The sequence below is a fragment of the Takifugu rubripes genome, chromosome 17 (genome assembly GCF_901000725.2).
Source record: "Takifugu rubripes chromosome 17, fTakRub1.2, whole genome shotgun sequence".
In the NCBI taxonomy this organism is placed as follows: domain Eukaryota; kingdom Metazoa; phylum Chordata; class Actinopteri; order Tetraodontiformes; family Tetraodontidae; genus Takifugu; species Takifugu rubripes.
The window spans coordinates 5,055,522-5,075,371 of NC_042301.1; the positions used below are offsets into that span (position 1 = coordinate 5,055,522).

Genomic DNA, 19,850 nt, shown 5'->3' on the forward strand with positions numbered 1-19,850 from the left:
GTCCTGACAGGGGAGGGGAGTTTGGAAACACACAAACTAACTCACATCCCTTTTGGGGCTGCACAGACAGCAATAAAAATATGAAAACACCCTTTTAAAATGTGCCAAACTAGCTTTGTAGGAAAGTTTATCAAACCAATCCAGCCACGCTGAATACCGGTAACTGTGGCATGACATTACAAGCAAGGTCGACTGAATTTGCTTCCTTCTCTATAGGGGCTCAAATGAGCGATGCCTTTATTATCTGTATCAACTAAAGTTTTGGTTTTTTTTTGTTCTAACTCAGCCAATGACACCAACACGCTGTGCGCACTTTCATAGTTTTGGCCCCTGTCTTGAACTGTTGTCGGTATGTAACCTACATCAGACAGAAATAAAGACAAGCTGTGAGCTGTGAGTTTCCAAGTACAACTTGGCCTCTCAGCGGGTGCAGCGCAGAAGGAAAAGGGGGGTTGAGGGTTCTGTCAGCCACTTAAAATTTCCAATGCGTCTGCAAACAGATTCAAGTATTGTAGAAGTCTGGTCAGGCCTTTTGACTCAATGGGTCCTTTGGTACAATTTTAACGACTCAAGCAAACTTGAGTAAATTCTCTGTTTTGCCAATTCCAAAAGCAAATCAACACAATATCCGGTATATTTTTTCAAATTACCGCTGTTTCTCACGTAATTGCATGCTATATAATAGACATTTTTGAGTGATCTGCGTGTATTAGGGGTTTTGGTACCATGTATAATATTCATTCTAACATGTTTGTTAATGTCATAAGAATAAGGAAAACAACTATATTTGTAAATTATGGTCATTACCTTGAACAATGGATAAACCTTGACGAGAGGACACATCCGATTAATAGTGTAATTTCTAATTCTCAAATTGTGATTAAATTACCTTTTGTCCATGTGAACATTCATCACACAGATCATCCATCCATCATCTACCGCTCATCACAAGGATAATATATAAAGCAAGCACCCACATCCACACTTAAGGTCACTGTAGTCACCCATCCCCCATGTGTGTTTCTCTGGGATGTGGGAGGACGCCGGAGGACCCAGAGAGAACCCACGCAAACAAGGAGAGAAATTCCACACAAAGGCCCCTGGTCCCCACGGAGCATTTGATAACTAAATTATTAAAGTTCCGTCGCGGATAGAAGCAACCATTGGAAACAAGAGGATCCACCTTTTAAGACCGACAACAGATTCCTCGGAATTTATTAAGTATGTTTGGTGCTTTTTTGCAGATTTGCGCGTCTTTACGAGCGTGACAACTGACGTGCTCTTATTTTGAAGCCCCGCGTCTTCCGCTCGGGTTCGTCGCTGTTTTCCTGCTTGACTTTTCAGTGTGAAAGGAGGGGACAATCCTGGACACTAATTCCGCTTCTTGCTCCACATTCCTCATCGTGTCTGCAGGTTCCGATGAAAGAACCCAGGCGTGACTGGGGTGTACTTCACAATCCGGACTCCCCACCGTCCCACATGCTTTGACACGTCTCCGGTTTTACACACATCCCGTCCGGCGGCGGACGGACGCTCACTTGGTCGCTTTGACACATCGTGAATACACACAGGAGACTCACCCGAGGAAGATGTTGCTGAAGGAGTACAGGATATGCATGCCCCTCACCGTGGAGGAGGTGAGTTTCCACCTTCAATTCTGCCTTTTTTTGAATTTGAAGTTGGATTGTTCGCACATCTGTAAGACGTCTGGCTGTGACGCTCCTCCACATGTGGCGCAGCATGTGGTGAGACAGGGTTCAGGTGAACTGCAGAGGCTGCACTTTCTCGGGAATGTTGACAGCTTCTGAACACACCAAAGGTGATCTTACAAAACATTAAATAAACACAAAAATATGTGCAATGACGGGTCACCTTATCATCATCTCAGCAGGAAGTGTGGTGTCACTTCATCTGTCGCTCTTCTACATTACACACACGCACACACACACATGTAAATTCACTTCATGCCTCTCTTGAGCTCACATGATGGCACTGGCATGACTCTCTGCCACTTTTCATATTGATAATTAAGATTTGATGTTGCATGGTTTGCTGTTTTGAAGAAAGGCTCCATTGTTTATTTCTGTTCACTCAGCTTGGCGAGGTTTAGGCTCACGACCCATATCAGGAGAAGATGAGTATGGGGCTCTTTCTGGCCTACCTGTCTTATGGCGGGACGGCGGCCTTGCCACCTCTGCCATTGTTTTTGGAAGCATCTTGCATCTTCGCCGCCCCTCAAATCTCCTGAAGATGTGTTTAAAAAGGGATTGAAATGAACAACTTTTTCTGTCCATTTGTCATAGCTGGCGTGTTAGGACCATAATGCATCCATAAACAGATAAAATCAAGATCCAAAGACTAACATTGAAATATTTTGAGGAAAACACTCTATTGGAGTGCTTTCCTGTTCGGGTTGGGTATTACCGGAAGTCTTGTGCTCCGATAGTTTCACAATACGAGTTCGATATTTTCACAATGCTGCAGCCAGGTATTGTGATTTATTACCTTTTTATCAACTACAAATTATTTCTCCAAACTTTGTTAACATCCGACTGTTCTTATAAGGTAAACTTAAGTCTTTTCATGGTTTTAAAAGTGATAATGGCCATTCCATTTCACATCCAACCAAGTTTCTCTTGTTGTGCTACTTATTCCTCAGTCATAATCATAAAGTAGAAAAACTAAAGCGGTGCATATCCGTACAAATATATGGCTCATATTATGTGTGAGTCGCAAACGTGAAGTGATATTTTTGCATAATTCAAACATGTAGCAGAATTGTCAAATAGAGCCTATTTTCGCATTTTCTTAAATTTATATTTATTATCAATTTTAATGATATTCATACATGTTTAATGGTTCAATCCAAACCAGTTGATCCCCCAAGGATGCTGAAAATTAAGAAATGCAGAGTTGTGGAATTAGTATGCTTTAGGATGCCCTACAACTGGGATCAGCCTGGCCAGGACGCATCACTTTGGACTGAGGCTTCTTCTGATTTCCAGACAACGTTACCATCTTCAACTGAGTACCGAAGGATGTGATATTGTATGTCACTAATCTTGTCTTGACTGGTGTCTCTTGGAAATTGCACGTTTGTGTCTTCTGACCTCATACTAACATCTTGGCTAACTTCATACTGCGGGGACAGGCTCTGCTCTTCCAGCATAGTTCTCAGATCATCCAGTTGACTTTGTTGTTCCTGGTCTGTATCTATTAACGTAGATAAAAGATCTGTTTGTTGTTTCATATGCTCCAATTGAACCTGCTTCTCTTCGTGAAGTGTGTCTATTAGCTTTTCCTGAGATTCTTTGGTACTTTTGAGCTCTATAAATTCTTTTTTCAACTTATAGGCTTCTTTAGAGAGCTTTTTAATGTCGTCCTTCATTGTAGTAAATAGTTCATTATCTTCAAGTGAAAAAGTGCTCTCATCATCATCTTTATCATCCTCAGTCAATGCCTCTGTCACTTTTCGGACCTTCTCAAGCTCTTCCTTCAGTGATGTATTCTCTTGTCGGAGCTTCGCGACCTCTTCTTTTAATTCCGTAATATTCTCTTGTTGGAACTTCTCGATCTCTTCCTTCAGTGCCATATTTTGTTCCTGTTGGAGCTTCTCAACCTCTTCCTTCATACTCGAGATACGACTTTCATTTTCTTCTCTCAAAGAGGTGTGCTCATTTTGGAGCTTCTCGATCTCGCCCTTTAGATTTGTTGTATTTTCTTGTTGAATCTTCTCGAGGGCTTCTTTTATACTTGCAATGTCATTGCTTCTTTCTTGTTGGGTCTGATCTTGACTTTCCAACTTTTCTTTCAAGGCAACAAGATCCCCTAAAATCTCCTCAATCGACGCTTGCTGATTGGCTGATGCGATCTCTTCGTATTTGTTTTGGAGTAACACAATTTTTTCCTCTATGTCTGTGGAGTCGGATGGCTGCGGTATGTTGAAAAACAAGTGCAGGGTATCGACAATATAGCGGAATGACTCATTTTCCTTGAGCTCTTCGATAATATCCAATCTTTCCTCGTCCATTATTTTGGTGGATTGTATTATTATATTGTCCGTTAATATTATATTTGAATCTGTCTTATTAGAGTTTGACTGGTTTATAGTTTATCATTGAAAATTTTCACCATCAGAGCTTTGAACACATCAAAGACTTAATAATAAAAGGAGAGTTATAAAACTATATATTATACTTTCATGAAACTCCGCGTCTGTACGAAAATACTGTTGATGGTAATCCTAATCCTTCATGATGGCTTTGTGAAAAACATTCTTAAACATTTAACCATTGCAACCATTAACTGCTGTCATCACTATATCATAAGGAATCACACAATATATTAAGTTATAAAGTGCTTATTATAAGCTAGCACATGCGCCTTCCACGGTGGCAGCAGTCTCACCAGTGCTGAAGACGCTGTGACGAGGTGCTGTCATTTTTGCATGCAGTCAAGAGGCTTTCCAATCTCCTGTTTCCCCTCGTGCTGCCAACTTTTATGATTTTCTTCCCTAGTGCCTGGACAAGATCCTGAGGGGTGAAGTTGTCACACATTGCATTTTATCCTTCTAGCCCTTCAGTCCTCTCAAACTCAACGCTTATTCCTTGTTTTCGCTCTGGAGTGCCGTCAGCTGGCTTCCAAGTGTGTACTTGCAATCTTGCATAAGTAGAGCCTCCATCACAGGCAACCCATAAATTCATCCAATAGTTTCTAGGCATGTTTGGCTGGTAGGAAGCTCCAGTGCTGTGTTTATCCCAAGTAAACAAATTACTTTTTATTTATGGAAGTGCATAGGAAAAAAATTAACTATTGGAATTATTTGGATGTCCAAGGTAGTTTTCTCTGTCAACTGGACTGTGTTTCTTCTCTTTGAAGACGTTTCGCCTTGTGGGCTTCTTCAGTTCTGAACTCGCTGGGGACAGAGCTTGGATGTCCAAATAATTTTTTGAGGCTCATTCAACTTATCCAAAATGCTGCAGCTATAGAAGGTGTGAGGAGAGGTCACATGACTCCTGTGCTGGCTTCCCATCAGATCCAGAATAGTTTTCAAAATACTTCTCCTGACCTATAAGAAGCTGATAGCACCGTGTTATTCAGGGAGACCTGTCACTTGCTGAGGTGAAATGGATTATGGGATACATAGCTGTGTCAATTCCACACAAGTCAAGTCTGATGCATTCTTGGAAAAATCAAGAAGTCGATACTTTATTTTAGGGGTGGGAATCGAGGGCCGGGAGTCCATCCCAGCTGCCTTCTGGTGGCCTTGGATAAGTCACAGGACCTGCATACAAAGGCAACCATTCAAACTATCAATCACACCAAGTCTCCTGTCCCCCAAGCTGTGGGGAGACAGTTTCAGTGTACAATTTAAGAAAACATTCCACTTCCTGAGATGTTACCAATCTATTACAACTTTGTTTCTCACAATATTTTGAAATTCTCTTGCTATCTTTCTCAATATTCATTACACTCACATTCTTCCTGCGTTATTACTCATATACAGTGCTGCACAGGAATGTGGCTTTCACCACTAAGAACCATCAGTTAAGAGCTGAACCCATGTGTACAACTGTCACACAGAAAAACTCAAACCAGGGACTGTCTTAACATGAGTAGCAAGCCAACAGAGGGTGTACCTGACGCAGTCGATCACAAATTATTTATGACCCTTAGTGTAATTAGTAACGTAGCGAGCCTGAGCCTGTGACCTTGAATGGGAGTGTGAGTCCTTTTGTGGGAAAGAGAAAATTTTCCCTCCAGGTGTTGGTGCTGCATAGTTGATTTCCTGACTTAAGACTTCCCTAGTAAGAGTTGTAATTTAATCTCCATTTTAAATGGTGCCACATGTTTTTACTTGTTATTATCATGGCTACACACATGGAGTCTGGTTTCGCATACTCACTCCCTAAAATCCATGTCCTGGATTGTGGTACAAACGGAGACTTTGATGGATGCGATAAAGAAGGAAACGTGGAGTAGAAGGATAAGGCCTCAAGACTGGGCAACAATGCGATGACTCTTGAAGAGTAATTACAGGACAGACAGAGGAAAACGATGACCGGAAGGACCGAAAAAGAAGAAGGGAGGAGCAGGCAAAGAAAGGAAGTCCTGGGATATTGTTTTCTTTGAAATTCCTAAGGTCACATGGTGATATGGATATGAAACCTCAGGGACATGCAAGGCCAAGTCTCGCTGCATTGACTGAGGTCAGAGGTTACCTCATTCTTTAACGTCACCACAGCCTCACTGCAGCTATTTTGGGTCCCATTATTCTAAGCTTTTTTGCAATTTTCTGCTTTTTTGGTGGTCCAAGATGGTAGCCTACTGGACTGAGACCAATTCCCACTATAATCCTTTGTACATAAGCTCAAATATTTGGGTTTCTTTGGAAATAATTGTTTCTGGTCAGGAAATACTAACATTCCTTCCTGTTTTCAGTCTGAACCAAAAATGGATTTAAATTATCCACATTTAAACCACTGCCCTGTTTCACATTTGGGACTTTCCATGCTTTTAATTTGAATGTTTACATTGTGTTGAAAGAACATTTTCCTTTAAATACAGACACAGATCTTTTTTAAAGATGTTTTAAAATATAAATTATTTTAAACTAGGACACTATAGGCGCATGGACTGCTTTTCCACATCAATAAATATAGGCCTCGATGCTAAATTTCAGCGAGCTCAGTGACACAGAAGCGTGTGTGTTTGAGATTTATTTGAAAATTCCATCAAGACGCAAGATTTAAAAGTTCCATTTACACAGACCACTTAGCCAAAAAGAAAATATTCCCCTGCTTTCAGTTCCTTGGGGCTGTTCTCTTTCCTCTAACCAGGGCCATTCTTTAATTCCCCCCTTATTCCTCCTTAAAGGAGAGGCAGATCATAGATATCTTCCTTCTAACCATTGTGGTCTGCTGCAGGATCCCTTACGGGCTCCTGCTGTCTCAGAATCCCGAGGAAAAACATACAGGCTGCCAACCTCAGAGCTGCTCCAAGTCACTTAAGAATCATGGGTTTTACACAGTTACAACGCCCGGAGGTAGTACCGGTCAAAAAATTATTAATCACACCATCTGTTTGTTGAAGATTGCTGAAGATTGCTCTGAGACCATCAGGGCATTTTTTTAGGTTGCCATATGCTGATTATGGTACCATGGCACAATAATATATGACAGCATTTTGTATTTTAACTAATAATATCGTAATCATTTGAAACCAATCACTTATTAACTTGTTACCATACCAACTTTAGCCTTTAATAGGGAATAATTTTTATTGATTACCTCAATGGATGTGGTTAAATTGCCCACTATTTGTTTAATTTGCCCTCATTACAATGTTGTTATTCTGTGCGGAAATAATTGCACATGGTTTCAGTTCAGTTTGTCTTGTACTGCCCACTGCTCCCAGTGTGGTTTCCACTAATCGTTATTCTAGAATTAATCCATCAATTGGAGCCAAATGTGCTTGAAGGGATGTCTGCCAACTCACATGAGCACGGAGGGAACCATTCTGGTCCTTTTCCTAGTCTGGTTAAAGACTCAGGAACCTTCCAAATTTGACAGCATAGAACACTGAAAAAAACTACCCAGTTGTTAACATTTGAATGTGTTGTGCAACACTGTGGGCTTGCCCACCAAAAGAAAATAAGCCATCCGCTTGTTATTGTGGGAAGAAGGGGTGACTTCAGGAAAGAAAGGGAACTCAAGAGGCCCTTAGAGCTACCACAGGTGTTTCCTCTACCATGCCTCATACTGGCCCCCTGGAGCTGTGTCTTTCTGCAGCACAGCTATCCTTTACATACAGAGTACATTCTCTAAGAGGCGCAACATTGCTGCATGGGTATTCTGCAAATCCCTCCCTCGTTTCAATAATGCTAGTGTGAAATTGGACTTGGGCCGAATCGATGACTGCACAAATGGTTGGATGGCGAAAACGCACGGCTGCTTGGACAGACAGGCACTGTAGGTCAATGCAAGCCAATACTTGCAAACAGCACATGCAGATAACTGACTTGATCCCCAGTGAACCTGATTTCAGCGCTTTTCGTGCACAGCCTGAGATATGAGAATGTAAGTTGTCTGAAAGAAGCTAGCCTCCAGCCGGATATAGGAAAGCTTTGTATTTATCAATTTGATCGGAGTCTCTTTAGGGCTGGCTACTGCCAAAGCCTCGTAATTCTGTTCCATCTCCAGTCTTCTCGTACTATGCATAAGTTTCAAAGATAACAAGATATTTTGTTCTAAAGTGATAACCACAATTTCTGTGGCCTTAAGCAACAAGTATGCTGTGTGTTACTTCCTGTGTGATGTGCATAGCTCCGGGCGTGCAGCACAAACCGTCATTAAAAATTAAATGGAAAGTGATATTTGCAGACACATGGGGATCCAACCATCTCACAACTGTTCACAAACCTCCCTTCATTGTCCCCTAACATTTATGAGTGTTGAGCATAATTCACTTTAAAAAAACAACAACCATTTAATAAATGGTTGAAATGTCCTTGGAAAGAAATGTTGAAAACATGGATCAATGTTCCATCGGTGCTCTGGTTTTACTTCGTCCGGCTCATGTTAGAAAGTGAAACAACAAAAATGTGTCAGCGATGGCTGCTGCTTTGTTAGACCCATTTTTAATAAGAGCTCTTGAACAAGATCGGTTGCCACCGTTAAATCCTGGAGCATGTTTCCATGACGCCAGTTAATTTTATGTACTCATAGACAGGCAGTGCTGAGAAGCAGAGGGAGTGGGTGAGCACAGAGACAACACCCAGGCTTCTTTCTAGAGAACTCAAATTGCCTGTCTTATTTCTTATGGAGAGTTGGACAAGATGATGTGCCTGCCTTCAAAATCATAATATGGATTACACACGTCTGTAACATTTGACTTTAGACCGCTGTTTAAAGAAGGGTCACAGGTTATGGTCCAAGACGATGGTTTCACCCTTGGGTATGTGTTTAAACTTGTAAATCCAGTCTTGTTTGTAATAACTTAATCAAACATTTGTAACTATGGGAACCACAAAAGCCCCTCTGTTTCCTGTGAGCACTGGGGCCCAGTTCGTGAAATACGTTGTTTTCTCTGTTTATGTTCCAAGCCCTCTGACATCTTACAAGGTTTATTTAGAAAGGCCCATTAGTGTTTTTTGGTGTCATGGTAAATTGCAAGGCCACTTTGCCATCTGGTGTACATGACAATGCTGTGATTCAATCAGAATCCCATTTGATACCATTTGCTATAGTAGAGGAAACCATTGTGGGCAGTGATGGCCCATTATCCACAGATAAGGCCCATTCTCATTTCCTAGATGGCTGTGTGTGTGTGTGTGTGTGTGTGTGTGTGTGTGTGTGTGTGTGTGTGTGTGTGTGTGTGTTCTCATGAGTCTATTGTATAACCAGAAAGGCTTTTATTGCACAAAGTAAAACCTGACTGTCCATCTATCCTCCAACTGCTTACATGTTCATGTAGGTGTGTGTCTTATACACATTCATAGGTAACACAAATGCTTGTTTGTATTACAACAATGCAAAGCGCTTAAATCAAGTTTGGTGTGGAACAACTGTCATGTGTCTGAAAGGGGCTAAATCAGTAATGTGTGCTGAAAAAAGAGAAAGAGCAGCTTATTCTTGGACGGCTGATGTTTGTGGCAAGGTTCCTTTTTAATTACCCATACATGCTAATCGTGTCGAGACTAAAAAATGAACCTTTTGTGAGGAGACCTGCACATCTTCTCAGAAATGGACGTTTGGCTTGTTCCATCTGAACTGCAGCAGCGGTGTTATCGCCCTGTAAAGTCCCCTTGTGTTTGTTTAGCCACACTTTTAACCACGTTATCAGCCTTGCACAGTGTGCTCAAAACCTGATCAGCTGCTGCTTTCAGTTTTGAACGGCTTCAACCCCCTCAAATGTCATGTTTCGGAGGGCTTCCACATACAATAAAGTTACAGACACATCAGAGCAACGGAATGCAGCTGCAGCTGAATAACAGGTAGAGCAGAGAAATGTGATGAGAGCTGAGCAGGGAGGGTTTATTTGAGGTGTACCATGTTGTGTTCACACACACACACACACACACACACACACACACACACACACACACACACACACACACACACAGATGTGAGTCAGAGGAGCGTCACAGCTTGTTTTCACTCAATCTTTGCACTGTGGAAATGCACTGTTTTAAATTTTCAACAGTCTGCTCCGATCGGCAGCCAGGTTTCAGTTCCTGGCTGTGATCGCGTGCAAGCGCCGTCCCCACGGACGGAAATTTTTGGTTTTCCGTTATGTGTGAAGCGGGCCCTTTTAAGCTCGCCGTGAAGATACACACCGACCACCGTGCCGCCGTGCTCGCCAGCCCCCACACAGGTGAAACTCTCTGGAAGAACTATCAGCTCAACCCACACATGCACAAAGTAGTCAGTCTATAGATAGCTGTATGCCGACATACTTCATTACATCTCTGGTTTCTATGGTAACCAGTACAATTCATCCCGACCGTTACCCCCAATGGTGGACTGGATTATAGTGATTATAGTGTAAGAACATCCCGAGGATAGCTGTCAAATAATGAGGCAGATAATACTCATAGCTTCCCTCCGGACTGTGTTTGAGCACCAAGCTCTGGCATTTAGTGTGTCAGATAATAACATGAGTGTAAACTGACTGTGACAGCCAATATTCCAGCTAAACAGAATATCTGATGCGATGCCTTCAGCTCCCCTGTGCACGGCTCCTGCATTGCTCCCAGCTTATGTCTAAATGAAAGCCCAGTGCAGTCCAACGCATCATTCAGCATATTATCAGAATGTTTCATGGGTGAACTCCTTTTTGCTCATGTGTGTCATATTAATGAAACACATGGTTTGTTGGTTAAAATTCAATGAAATCGGCACAGTTGAAAGATCGAAATTAGCTTATTTTCCCCAGTATTGCTGGAAAGTGAACATACGTATCTTGGTCAGAGGCTGGCAATGCTGATAATGACATTTTTGCTTAACTTGGTTGCTTGATATTATATTGATGCGCTGCCGAACACCCCCAATTTGCTTCTCCTGTAGTTGAAGCTGTAATCATTGATGTAATGCAGTATCTGGCTGCCTCCTTCTGCTGAGGAAACACAAACAAAACTTTAAAATCTTTCCAACACCCGTCCCCACCTTCTGTTATATTATGGTTTAAAATGGATTTAGCAGAATTGCTCGTTGTGCTACTATCTTTAAAGAAGCTGCCTACAGTTGTACTTTATTTTTTAATCCATCTATCTTCTGATGCTTATTTGGAGGCCCCCACTTCCCTCCCCATTTATTAATCCTCCTCCAGTGGATTCTGAAGCACTTCCAGGTCAGCTGGGAGGCAAGGTAGTATTTTAAAATAGCAAAAATTACAAGAACGATAGATCTGTTTATCACTGGGTCCTTTTCATTCAAATAGCTATATTTGCACTTTATAATAGCCTTTTCAAAAAGGCTGTTAAAACACTTCAGAATGCAGAAATGAAGCCAATTTGAAGTTGTGTGAGTTGAGTTGTTGCAGCTTATCTCACGCACGTTTGGCGCTGTGGTGATTCACTGGCAGTTTTTAGTGTGATTGAGGGAAGTATAGAGCAACATTGCTGTCAAGAACAGTTGGCACTTCAGAAATAATGCTTCAAAATAAGGAATGGACGAGTTCTGTCTGGTCTTTTCCATTACAGGGATCACACGGGTGCTCCAGGCTGTGCATCTACGTGATGGCGCATAAGCAAATTTTTACAGGGGTCTGCGGTTTAGGTATTATATCAATAACAGGAATGCAATCTCAGACCTCATTCAGAGGAAGATGTTCTATTGGATCATGTTGTAACAGCCCAGGCTTTCACGTCCTTTAATGGTCAATGAATGATCACGCTACCGGTGGTCGGAGCAATAAGTGGTTCAAGGTTTTCCAAAGAGAGACACTTGACTGGAGAAGGTATTTGTATGGGACATAATCTCCCATTATGATTCCATTCAGCTGCCAAGAGAGGCTTTGTATCTGCTGCGCACATTTGATCATTCATGCATTTCAGACAAAGACTTGTGCTTGCTCAGACTAACGAGCACAATGACATAACACGGATGAAAGGTTCAGAGTCTTTACAAAATGCAGCGATTTGGCGGAACCAGTTAAGAGAGGTGATCTGAGGGTACAAGGTCCAGTCTCCTTTGGAGTCTGCGTACCTCTCGTCAAGACCGTCCTTCTCATCCATCACAGCTCGCCCTCCTTTCACTTTCCAGGTTTTATGGCTCTGGAAAGGCAAACAAGAGGCAGATGTAGATGCTCTTTAAATAGATCTTAAAGAGATCTTAACGTGCTGCCCAGTCAACTCAAGAGTAAGAGTCTGACTTCAAAAACGACACAAATCTGATACAATTACCGTGATTTATTCTGGGTGTTTCCACTGCACGTGGCAGCGACGTGCTGATGCTGCTCTTTTCACCAGATCTGAGACAATGGCCAAAAGAAGTCACCATAACGTGAGGATGCGCCAACAAATGAAAGCAGGACAAGTACAAAGCAGAACTGGGGTCGTAGCTATGGATATCACTTAGCAGGATCCTGCACAGCCCTTTGGTACAGCAAACAAACCATTTCTTCCCCCCACCATTTCTCCAGGCTTTGTTGAGCACAAACATCATCCCATATTGATCACTGCTTACTTTCTACTCATAACACAGAGCCAATAACATCCCACGTGCATATTTTTACTTTACCGGCTGTGCTTGTGTGTTTTTGCATCTGTATGACTCATTTTCATCCCACATACTTCTATCTTGAGGAGTCTCTGTTTTTGTACAATCTGTGTAAAGCCCCCAGAATGTACTGGAAGGAAAGAGAGAAGGGATGTGGAATCATACGGGGGGGGTCGAGTAGAAACACCAGGAAGTTACTTCATTTGTCATATACACTTTCGTAAGCTGGTAGTTTGACTTCTACATTGTCCTCATCCATGAGAAGCAGCCGGCAGACATTTACAGCACCAGGGACCCAATACCAGTTCTGACCCTGCCAATGACGCCCCTAGTTCATGGTCTGTCCCAAACATCAGGGGGCCAGGGGGAGGACTACACCCTACGCAGGTCCCCAGTCCATCACAGGGTCCTCACACCATGCCCGTTTTTCATTCACGAGCTGGTTCCAATTTACGGTCGGGGAGAATTTGTCAGCTCCACCGAGAGCTTGAATCAAACCCGGAGCCTTCTTGTTATGAACCAATAAACCATGTAGTATAAGCAGAGCAACATTCAAGGTTCATATCATACCGAAACACTATTGCCGAGTTGCACAGATTTAACCTTCGTATGAAAGTTTGGTTCACTAAAACTCTCAATTTGAATATTTTTATTTGTTTCTATCAGTGATGACATATTTTGGGCAGGATCTTCAAAAGCCCATGTTAAATTCACAATGACCAAATTTGCCGTTTATTACTCACTGTCATAGTGCGCAAATGAGAAAGGCTCAAATTCCAGGTCACGGTGTGTAAGTGAGGCAGATTAATCCAAAAATAAACACGGGCATTTGGAGAAAGGAAGGGAAAAAAGGGGATTTCCTCCCAAAACGGACAGATCTGTCCTTAACACAGCTGTGACGTCAGCGGGAGGCAGAGCTGGGCAGAGTCAAATTCCTGAAAGACTCACTCTCCAGCAGACCTTCTGCTGGCCCCAGTGCTGCACCGTGAAGACGAAGCCTTCCGCCACTCCATCTGGCGCTCGTATTTGCACTTGACAAATATTGTGGCAAATGCATTATGCAGTGAAACCGCAGCAAGGCAAAACTCTGCCTGGTAATACACTTATTCAGATTGTTGCTTTGACTATCACTAGACTGGTTCTGTCTCCTCGGGCTTTGTGGTGAGCCCTAGCTTTCTTGTAGCCTGTGTAACTCGATCATAATGGCACAGGTAGATTATTACCGCCCTTGTTGGTGCAGTTGTACATGCGTTAACTTTAGATCTGCTGACCGGATTGACGTGTGCGCAGGGAGAATCAGGAATATGGTCATTTGGATATGGTTGCCCATGTCTGTGTGTTTACCTTCCCTTTCCTTCAGTGGCTGGTTATTCTGCTGAGTGAAGACATGTGGTAAAGGAGGGAAAGAATTCAGGAGGAGGGGGTGGGAAATGAGGTGCAGCTGATCTGATGTCACTGGCAGCTGGGAGGATGTACGATGTGGAAAAGTGGCGGTGCCAGAAAAAACAATTGGCCTTCTATCATGTTGATTATGTGATGCGTCTGCAGAAAACTATTACCTCTCTCTTTCCACGCAGCAGCGGCAAGTCAGCCACTCCCTGGATAAACGGTGAATGATCTTAGAGGAATAGCCCAAGGATGAAGCTTTAACTCTTTGTTCTTTCACCTTCCCGGAGCATAGAAACAGAATGATTCATTAAAGGTGTGTAACACAGAATCTCGTCATTATTCACCCACTGGCTCACTTACTGGATTTTCACTTACTGAGTCAGTGCAAAAGGATGGTGTTTTTTTTTTCTTGAAGATGTTCCACTTCTCCTCCAAAAGGCTTCCTCAGCGTTGGGAGTCCCTGAGAGGTCGACAGTGGTCATCTGCATCATGAAAGGGTTGTGGACGCTTCCAGCCATCGTTTTCTTTTGGGTGGGAGCGATTGGGAAACTTACTGGGTGGAACAGCTGTTGAAAGCCTCCTCCTTTGTTCGGATCTGGTTTTTCTTGGATGAATGAGAACATTTGCTAACACACAGTGTGCACGCATGACCTCTCTGCTGTCGTGACCATTGTAAACGATGTTATACCTCCCTTTTTCAGTGCATTTTTGACCTTGTAATCAAAGGCTGTATTAGAGAGCCTGTTATGGAAACACGGTCCATTGCTGGCTCAGTATTTCTTGGTCACAGGAACTCAGACAGAAGGTCAAGGGTATTCAGTCAACGTCAACAAAAGCCAGTTTGCTCAAAACAGAGGATGGCTAACGTAGGTATATACAGGGGACTTGTCTTTAAAAACGGACTTGAAACATCTCATCATCGTCTTTGGTCTAATCCAGCTTTGCGTGCTTTTGGCTTCTTTTTGGGCTCTTTCTTTCTGAGTGTTTTATTTTGCCATAAAACCAGTTGTGTTTTTAAACAACAAGGGTAAGTATATCGCCTTTGTAAGAAGTAACTCTGGGCCAACAGCAGGATTTCAAGTGATCTCCACGGAGTTGTTGCTGTGTTAGCGTTTCTACTGGACATGAACAAACGCTGCAGATGCACCGGGCCACAAAGGTCCAAATAAATCCCTTTATTCCTCTGGACCTCTGCTCTGTGTCTGCAGTGGCCTTTGCTGCCCGTCTCCCTCCCCTCTGAGTCTCAGCAGGAGCCATCCTCTTTCATACTTTCAAATGTCACTTTACAGGGATGACGCTACTACAGATGAGGAGCGGCGTCGCTTTGAAATGATGGTCCGTCAACATGGGGCAGCAAAGGCAGACACTTTTAGGCAATTCTACACACATATATTTGTCTGTGACTGTACATAAACACATTCCATGCTTTACTAACAAAAAACCAAAATGAGCCTCTTCATTGTATTTGTAAGATGTGGATCATGCCTGGTCAGATTTATTCTCTAAGTTGACACATGACTACCTTGTGTTAGGAGAAGCTCAGTCCCATGGTCCTAATGCAGTTTCAGTTCAGTGGCTACACACACACAGACACACACACACACACACACACACACATAACCTCATGTCTGTTTTTTACTCACAGGCCATCAGGGATGGATTGGACACTCAATGAGAAGGAGTCCAGTATTGATCTACCTGCGTGTTTCAACAGTAAAGAGAGGCCATTATCACTTTTAGATCACACTTTTCCTCCGTGTCCACTTGCTATGGAGGCTCTGCAGATTTTGGCAAACTTTACTGAATACGACCGAGACCACTGACAGAGTCACCTGACACGCTGTGGCTCTGGATCTGCATGCTAATGTGTTGCACAAAAGTATTTGTGTGTGTGTGTGTGTGTGTGTGTGTGTGTGTGTGTGTGTGTGTGTGTGTGTGTGTGTGTGTGTGTGTTAAAAAGCTTCTACTGACTGTTTTCTGCAAGAACATCTTTGTCATGATGGTGACGTCATGTGTCTAAATGTGAAAAATTAAAATTAGCCATATTTGCTGGAATTAAAGACAGACACACAGTACTTGTGTGTTGTGGCATTATAATCTCACAGTGTTGTTCTCATCTGCCCGACGTGAATCCATTAAACGTCGCTCCTCTACAGGTCGCTGCTGTTTTCAGAACACCCAAAGGCAACGTGGTCTGGATGTAATGGGACTCATGGGATTAACATAATCCACATACCTGACCTGAGTGCAGCCAGAAGTGAGAAAAGGGAGCAGGCAAACATGGCAAAATGATCATGTTCCTCAACATTCCAGGCTTGTCGGGATGTTCCTGTCTTTAAATCAGGTGCTGAAAGAACTGTTTGTACTTGACGTGGACTCGCAGTCTCTGCGACCTCGCTGCACCTCCCGGCCCTTCACCATCACCATGGCAACCACTCCAAACCCCTCAGTCAGCTCCTAGGAAATTAAGAGCACTCTCGGCTTCCCACAAAAGTTGCGCGAGGCTGCAGGGGAATGAGAGGGGGGGCATTTGGAGTCCCGTACTGTTAGAGTGCCAACTGAGCTCGTTTGTTTAGCCACCCTGATGGGACCGCCAAGGCCCGTTTCCCTCTTTGCTCTGGGGCTATTTCTTTGTGGTGGCCAATGTTTTTGCGGCCGCGGTACTCGAGGTTGTTGCTCACTAGAGTGTGGAAAAGGAAAAAACACGCATTTGAATCTGTAAATGTTCTAAAACTGTTCAGGCCTTTGGGGCTCGATCGGAACAAGCGAAGCCTGATGCAATTTTACGGGACAAACAGTTCCTGATACGAGGGAAGCTTGATAAGTGAAATTTGACCAAGAATCAACACTGTTCACGTGTCTCGCGGTGAGCGTAACAGGTCGGGGGCAAAATGACACATTAGTGTAAACACACGCTTACAAAATGAGCAATCCTGTTTTTCAATATGTTGAATCATCAAATTATTTTTAAGCTGTTATATACAGGGCAGATTTTCTGATAGTTTTATGTCTGTGATTTTAATGTCTGTCTAAATGATATATTTAAATATCGGGTAGATCTCTTTTACATTACCTCAGGAACTGGACTCTTAATGGGAAATCATCCACATTTTCACAGATTTCCCACCAGAAACTGTTAAACTTCATCTTCTCTTTCCATCAGGAAGCCATCAGGCTTGAGATCGGTCTTGTCTAATCTTATGATCCATCCACCCTGCTTTTTAGTCCCGATCAGATTTCTGTGAATGAATCTAACCCATCCCACCACTGAGCCTGTAAATAGATTTTGAGTCTGAATTTTAAACTTTAAATTGATTTGATATGACCAGAAGTGCGTGATGCAGTCTCAGCTGCATTTCCAGACACAAAGGCAGACCTGCCGATACAGACGCTCCACCTTCCACTTTTTATTTTTCCAAAGAAACTCTCCATTTCTGCTCTGGCTCGCAGCTTGATGACAGGTTGGAAACGGTCTCCCCTCGCCCACTTGAACACATCCAACAAGAGGGCGGGACAGATGAATCGGTGACGGGTATTTGCCCTTAGATGTGAATGTGAGTCGCATCCCACGGTGTCAAGAGTGACATGTACCGTGGACCAGTGGTTTTTGTGTCACTGTGTCTGTGATGCGGAAGTGAGTCACAGACACAGATGTGAGTCACAACCGTGTCACAGTTTTCGTGTCCTAATCTGCAAACCTGAATGTGGCCCGAGGGCTGCCAGGATGTGGCAAAAGAGGCAATTTCAACATTCAGTTGCAGCTCTACCTTAATGATGTCACCCCACTCCCTTTACGAGAGTCTTGAGACTGACTCGGAATCGACTCTATTTTTCAATTCAATTATTTTCGTCAGGTTGATGATTCAATCAGAGATGCTTGTAATCTTCGGTGCTCTTGACTGTGGTTTATTTTGGCTTTGTGGTGCCTCAGTAAAGGTCCCCGTGCATTGTCCTTGTGTTGGTTTGCAGTTGCCTCGATGGGATTTTGCAAAGTCACTGTCCAAAAGGGATTCAGACACAGGTTCCTCTCAAAGATAAGTGTTTACTGGTCATTCGTCAATTGAGGAGCTCAAAGTTAAAAACTTCTCTTTATGGAAAAGATTAGTAGGGAGTCAGAAATTAAAACTTTAATGGAAAACATGAACTCATCCTGTTAATGTCTAGGCTATTTGGTCACACCGCATACAAAGCCTGTTGTCCATTGAGACAAAAGCCTCTGAAGACGTGAATTCCCTGACAGCTCAGTGTGTTTGGACATGAAGGGCTTTATGTCGCAGCGTCTACAGCTGTCACTATAATTAGCACTTGTGTTTTGGTTGCCTAGGCAGCGATGCACTGTCTGGCTGTACGTTGCGAACGCTCTGTTCCTTTCCATTTTCCTCAGCTTATCCGGGTCACAAGGGCAGCGGTTTCATTAAGGAAGCCCGGTGCATCCTCTCTGTAGCTCCTCTGGAAGAGCTAGATGGGAAATGGTGTCCCTCTGGTGTCACATCCCAGGTCTGCATGGGGTTCGTCTCGTGGCTGGACATGCTGGACACACCCTCCCAGGGAGGAGTCTGGCCATCTAAGCATCTGGACAGTCTCCTCGATACGGAGGAACAAGAGCCCAACTCTGAGTGCTCTCAGATGTCTCGGCTTCATCTCCTCCTCTGTGAACAAATCATTTTACCTGAACTTCGAGAAAATGTCACCATGTTCGCAGAGTGGCATCATTAATTGGGCTGTTTATTAGACATCTGCTAGCTTTTGAAGTTTATCTTGTACTGCTGCTTTCAAATACTTGCATCAAAATATAGTCCTCCAAAATATAGGGTATATCCAGTATATGACAGTTTATATCACAGAGTTTCTATGGAGCATGCTACTGGGGCAGAAGAAGAATTAAGACCAGGGCATGGACCAGGTCTTGTCAACCTCCGGACCAAAATGAGAAGTGTGAAAGCACAAAATGGGTCCACCTTTCCTTTTGTTGATGAAATGTTTATTCAGGGACAGAGACGGGGTTCTCCAAAGAAAGCCAACTTGAGTTTCATTTCAGTTATTTAGAGACACTGAGTTACTGTGAAAAGTCTGTATCTGAAAGTCCCGCTGTGGTCTGGGTGAGGGTGAGGCTGTTGTTAGTGGTGTGGTAGCAAACTGACCTCTGCCAACAGGCCACTCTTGATACAAAGTCATTAACGCATTTACAGTTACACGTATGCAGTAGCTCAGCTTGTGAAGGGATCACGAGAGGGTGACAACCGTAGGTCAAATTAAGTGCCCCGGACAGCGGAAGGGCCAATCTGGGTGCAGCTGAAGAAAGCGTCAGGTGGATCTTTCAGTCCGTACAGTAAAAACTGCTGCAACAACCGTCCTGCTATCGGAAGCCAGCTGGTGTTTCAGTTCTCTCTTAGCTGTTTATCTCAGTCTCATCATGATGACACTAATAAGGTTTCTGGCATTTATCTTAAAGGATGATCTGAGGTGATTGTAACGTCTCGGAGCACAACCGGTTCTCCGAATTAATTATGGGAATGATGACAAATACGACAGTTTGATTCTGGATCGCAAGCTCGTTAAATGAATTGATATCCGGCGAATTCCCTCTGCTTGCCTACACTCCGTACTCTGAAAGCATTCTCAGAATGTTAATTGCAGATGAGCAGAAGCGGCTCGACATTGAGAACCAGGTTCTATTTATGTTTGCACGTTTGTGATCTTTGAAGCAAACCTGTCACTCCGATGTTGCCTGTTCTCACCAGA

General features: G+C 43.2%; 2 protein-coding genes and 1 long non-coding RNA gene across 5 annotated transcripts in view; 1 reads left to right on the forward strand and 2 right to left on the reverse strand.

The window, feature by feature from the left end:
• The first annotated feature begins 1,204 nt into the window (after window positions 1-1,204).
• LOC101063923 (phosphatidylinositol transfer protein cytoplasmic 1) overlaps window positions 1,205-19,850 on the forward strand; it is a 32,403-nt gene continuing 13,757 nt past the window's right edge. The window contains exons 1-2 of one of the 3 annotated variants that reach the window (XM_029850662.1): window positions 1,205-1,221; window positions 1,414-1,637. In XM_029850662.1, the coding sequence (XP_029706522.1) occupies window positions 1,590-1,637 (48 nt within the window). In that variant the 5' untranslated portion in view covers window positions 1,205-1,221; window positions 1,414-1,589. Of the gene's footprint in view, window positions 1,222-1,325; window positions 1,638-8,549; window positions 8,956-19,850 lie in introns of those variants that run through there. The other 2 variants (XM_011619511.2, XM_029850663.1) reach the window with 2 other exon arrangements.
• Window positions 2,804-4,457, reverse strand: LOC105418799 (golgin IMH1-like). The gene is made up of 2 exons (XM_029850661.1): window positions 3,111-4,457; window positions 2,804-3,024 (listed from the first exon to the last, which is right to left on the reverse strand). The coding sequence occupies exons 1-2, from the start codon at window positions 4,028-4,030 to the stop codon at window positions 3,021-3,023; spliced, it is 924 nt and encodes a 307-aa protein (XP_029706521.1). The 5' UTR covers window positions 4,031-4,457; the 3' UTR covers window positions 2,804-3,020.
• On the reverse strand, window positions 5,225-14,580 carry LOC115253259 (uncharacterized). The gene is made up of 3 exons (XR_003891545.1): window positions 14,484-14,580; window positions 14,279-14,385; window positions 5,225-5,284 (listed from the first exon to the last, which is right to left on the reverse strand). It is a non-coding gene; the product is annotated as an uncharacterized lncRNA (long non-coding RNA).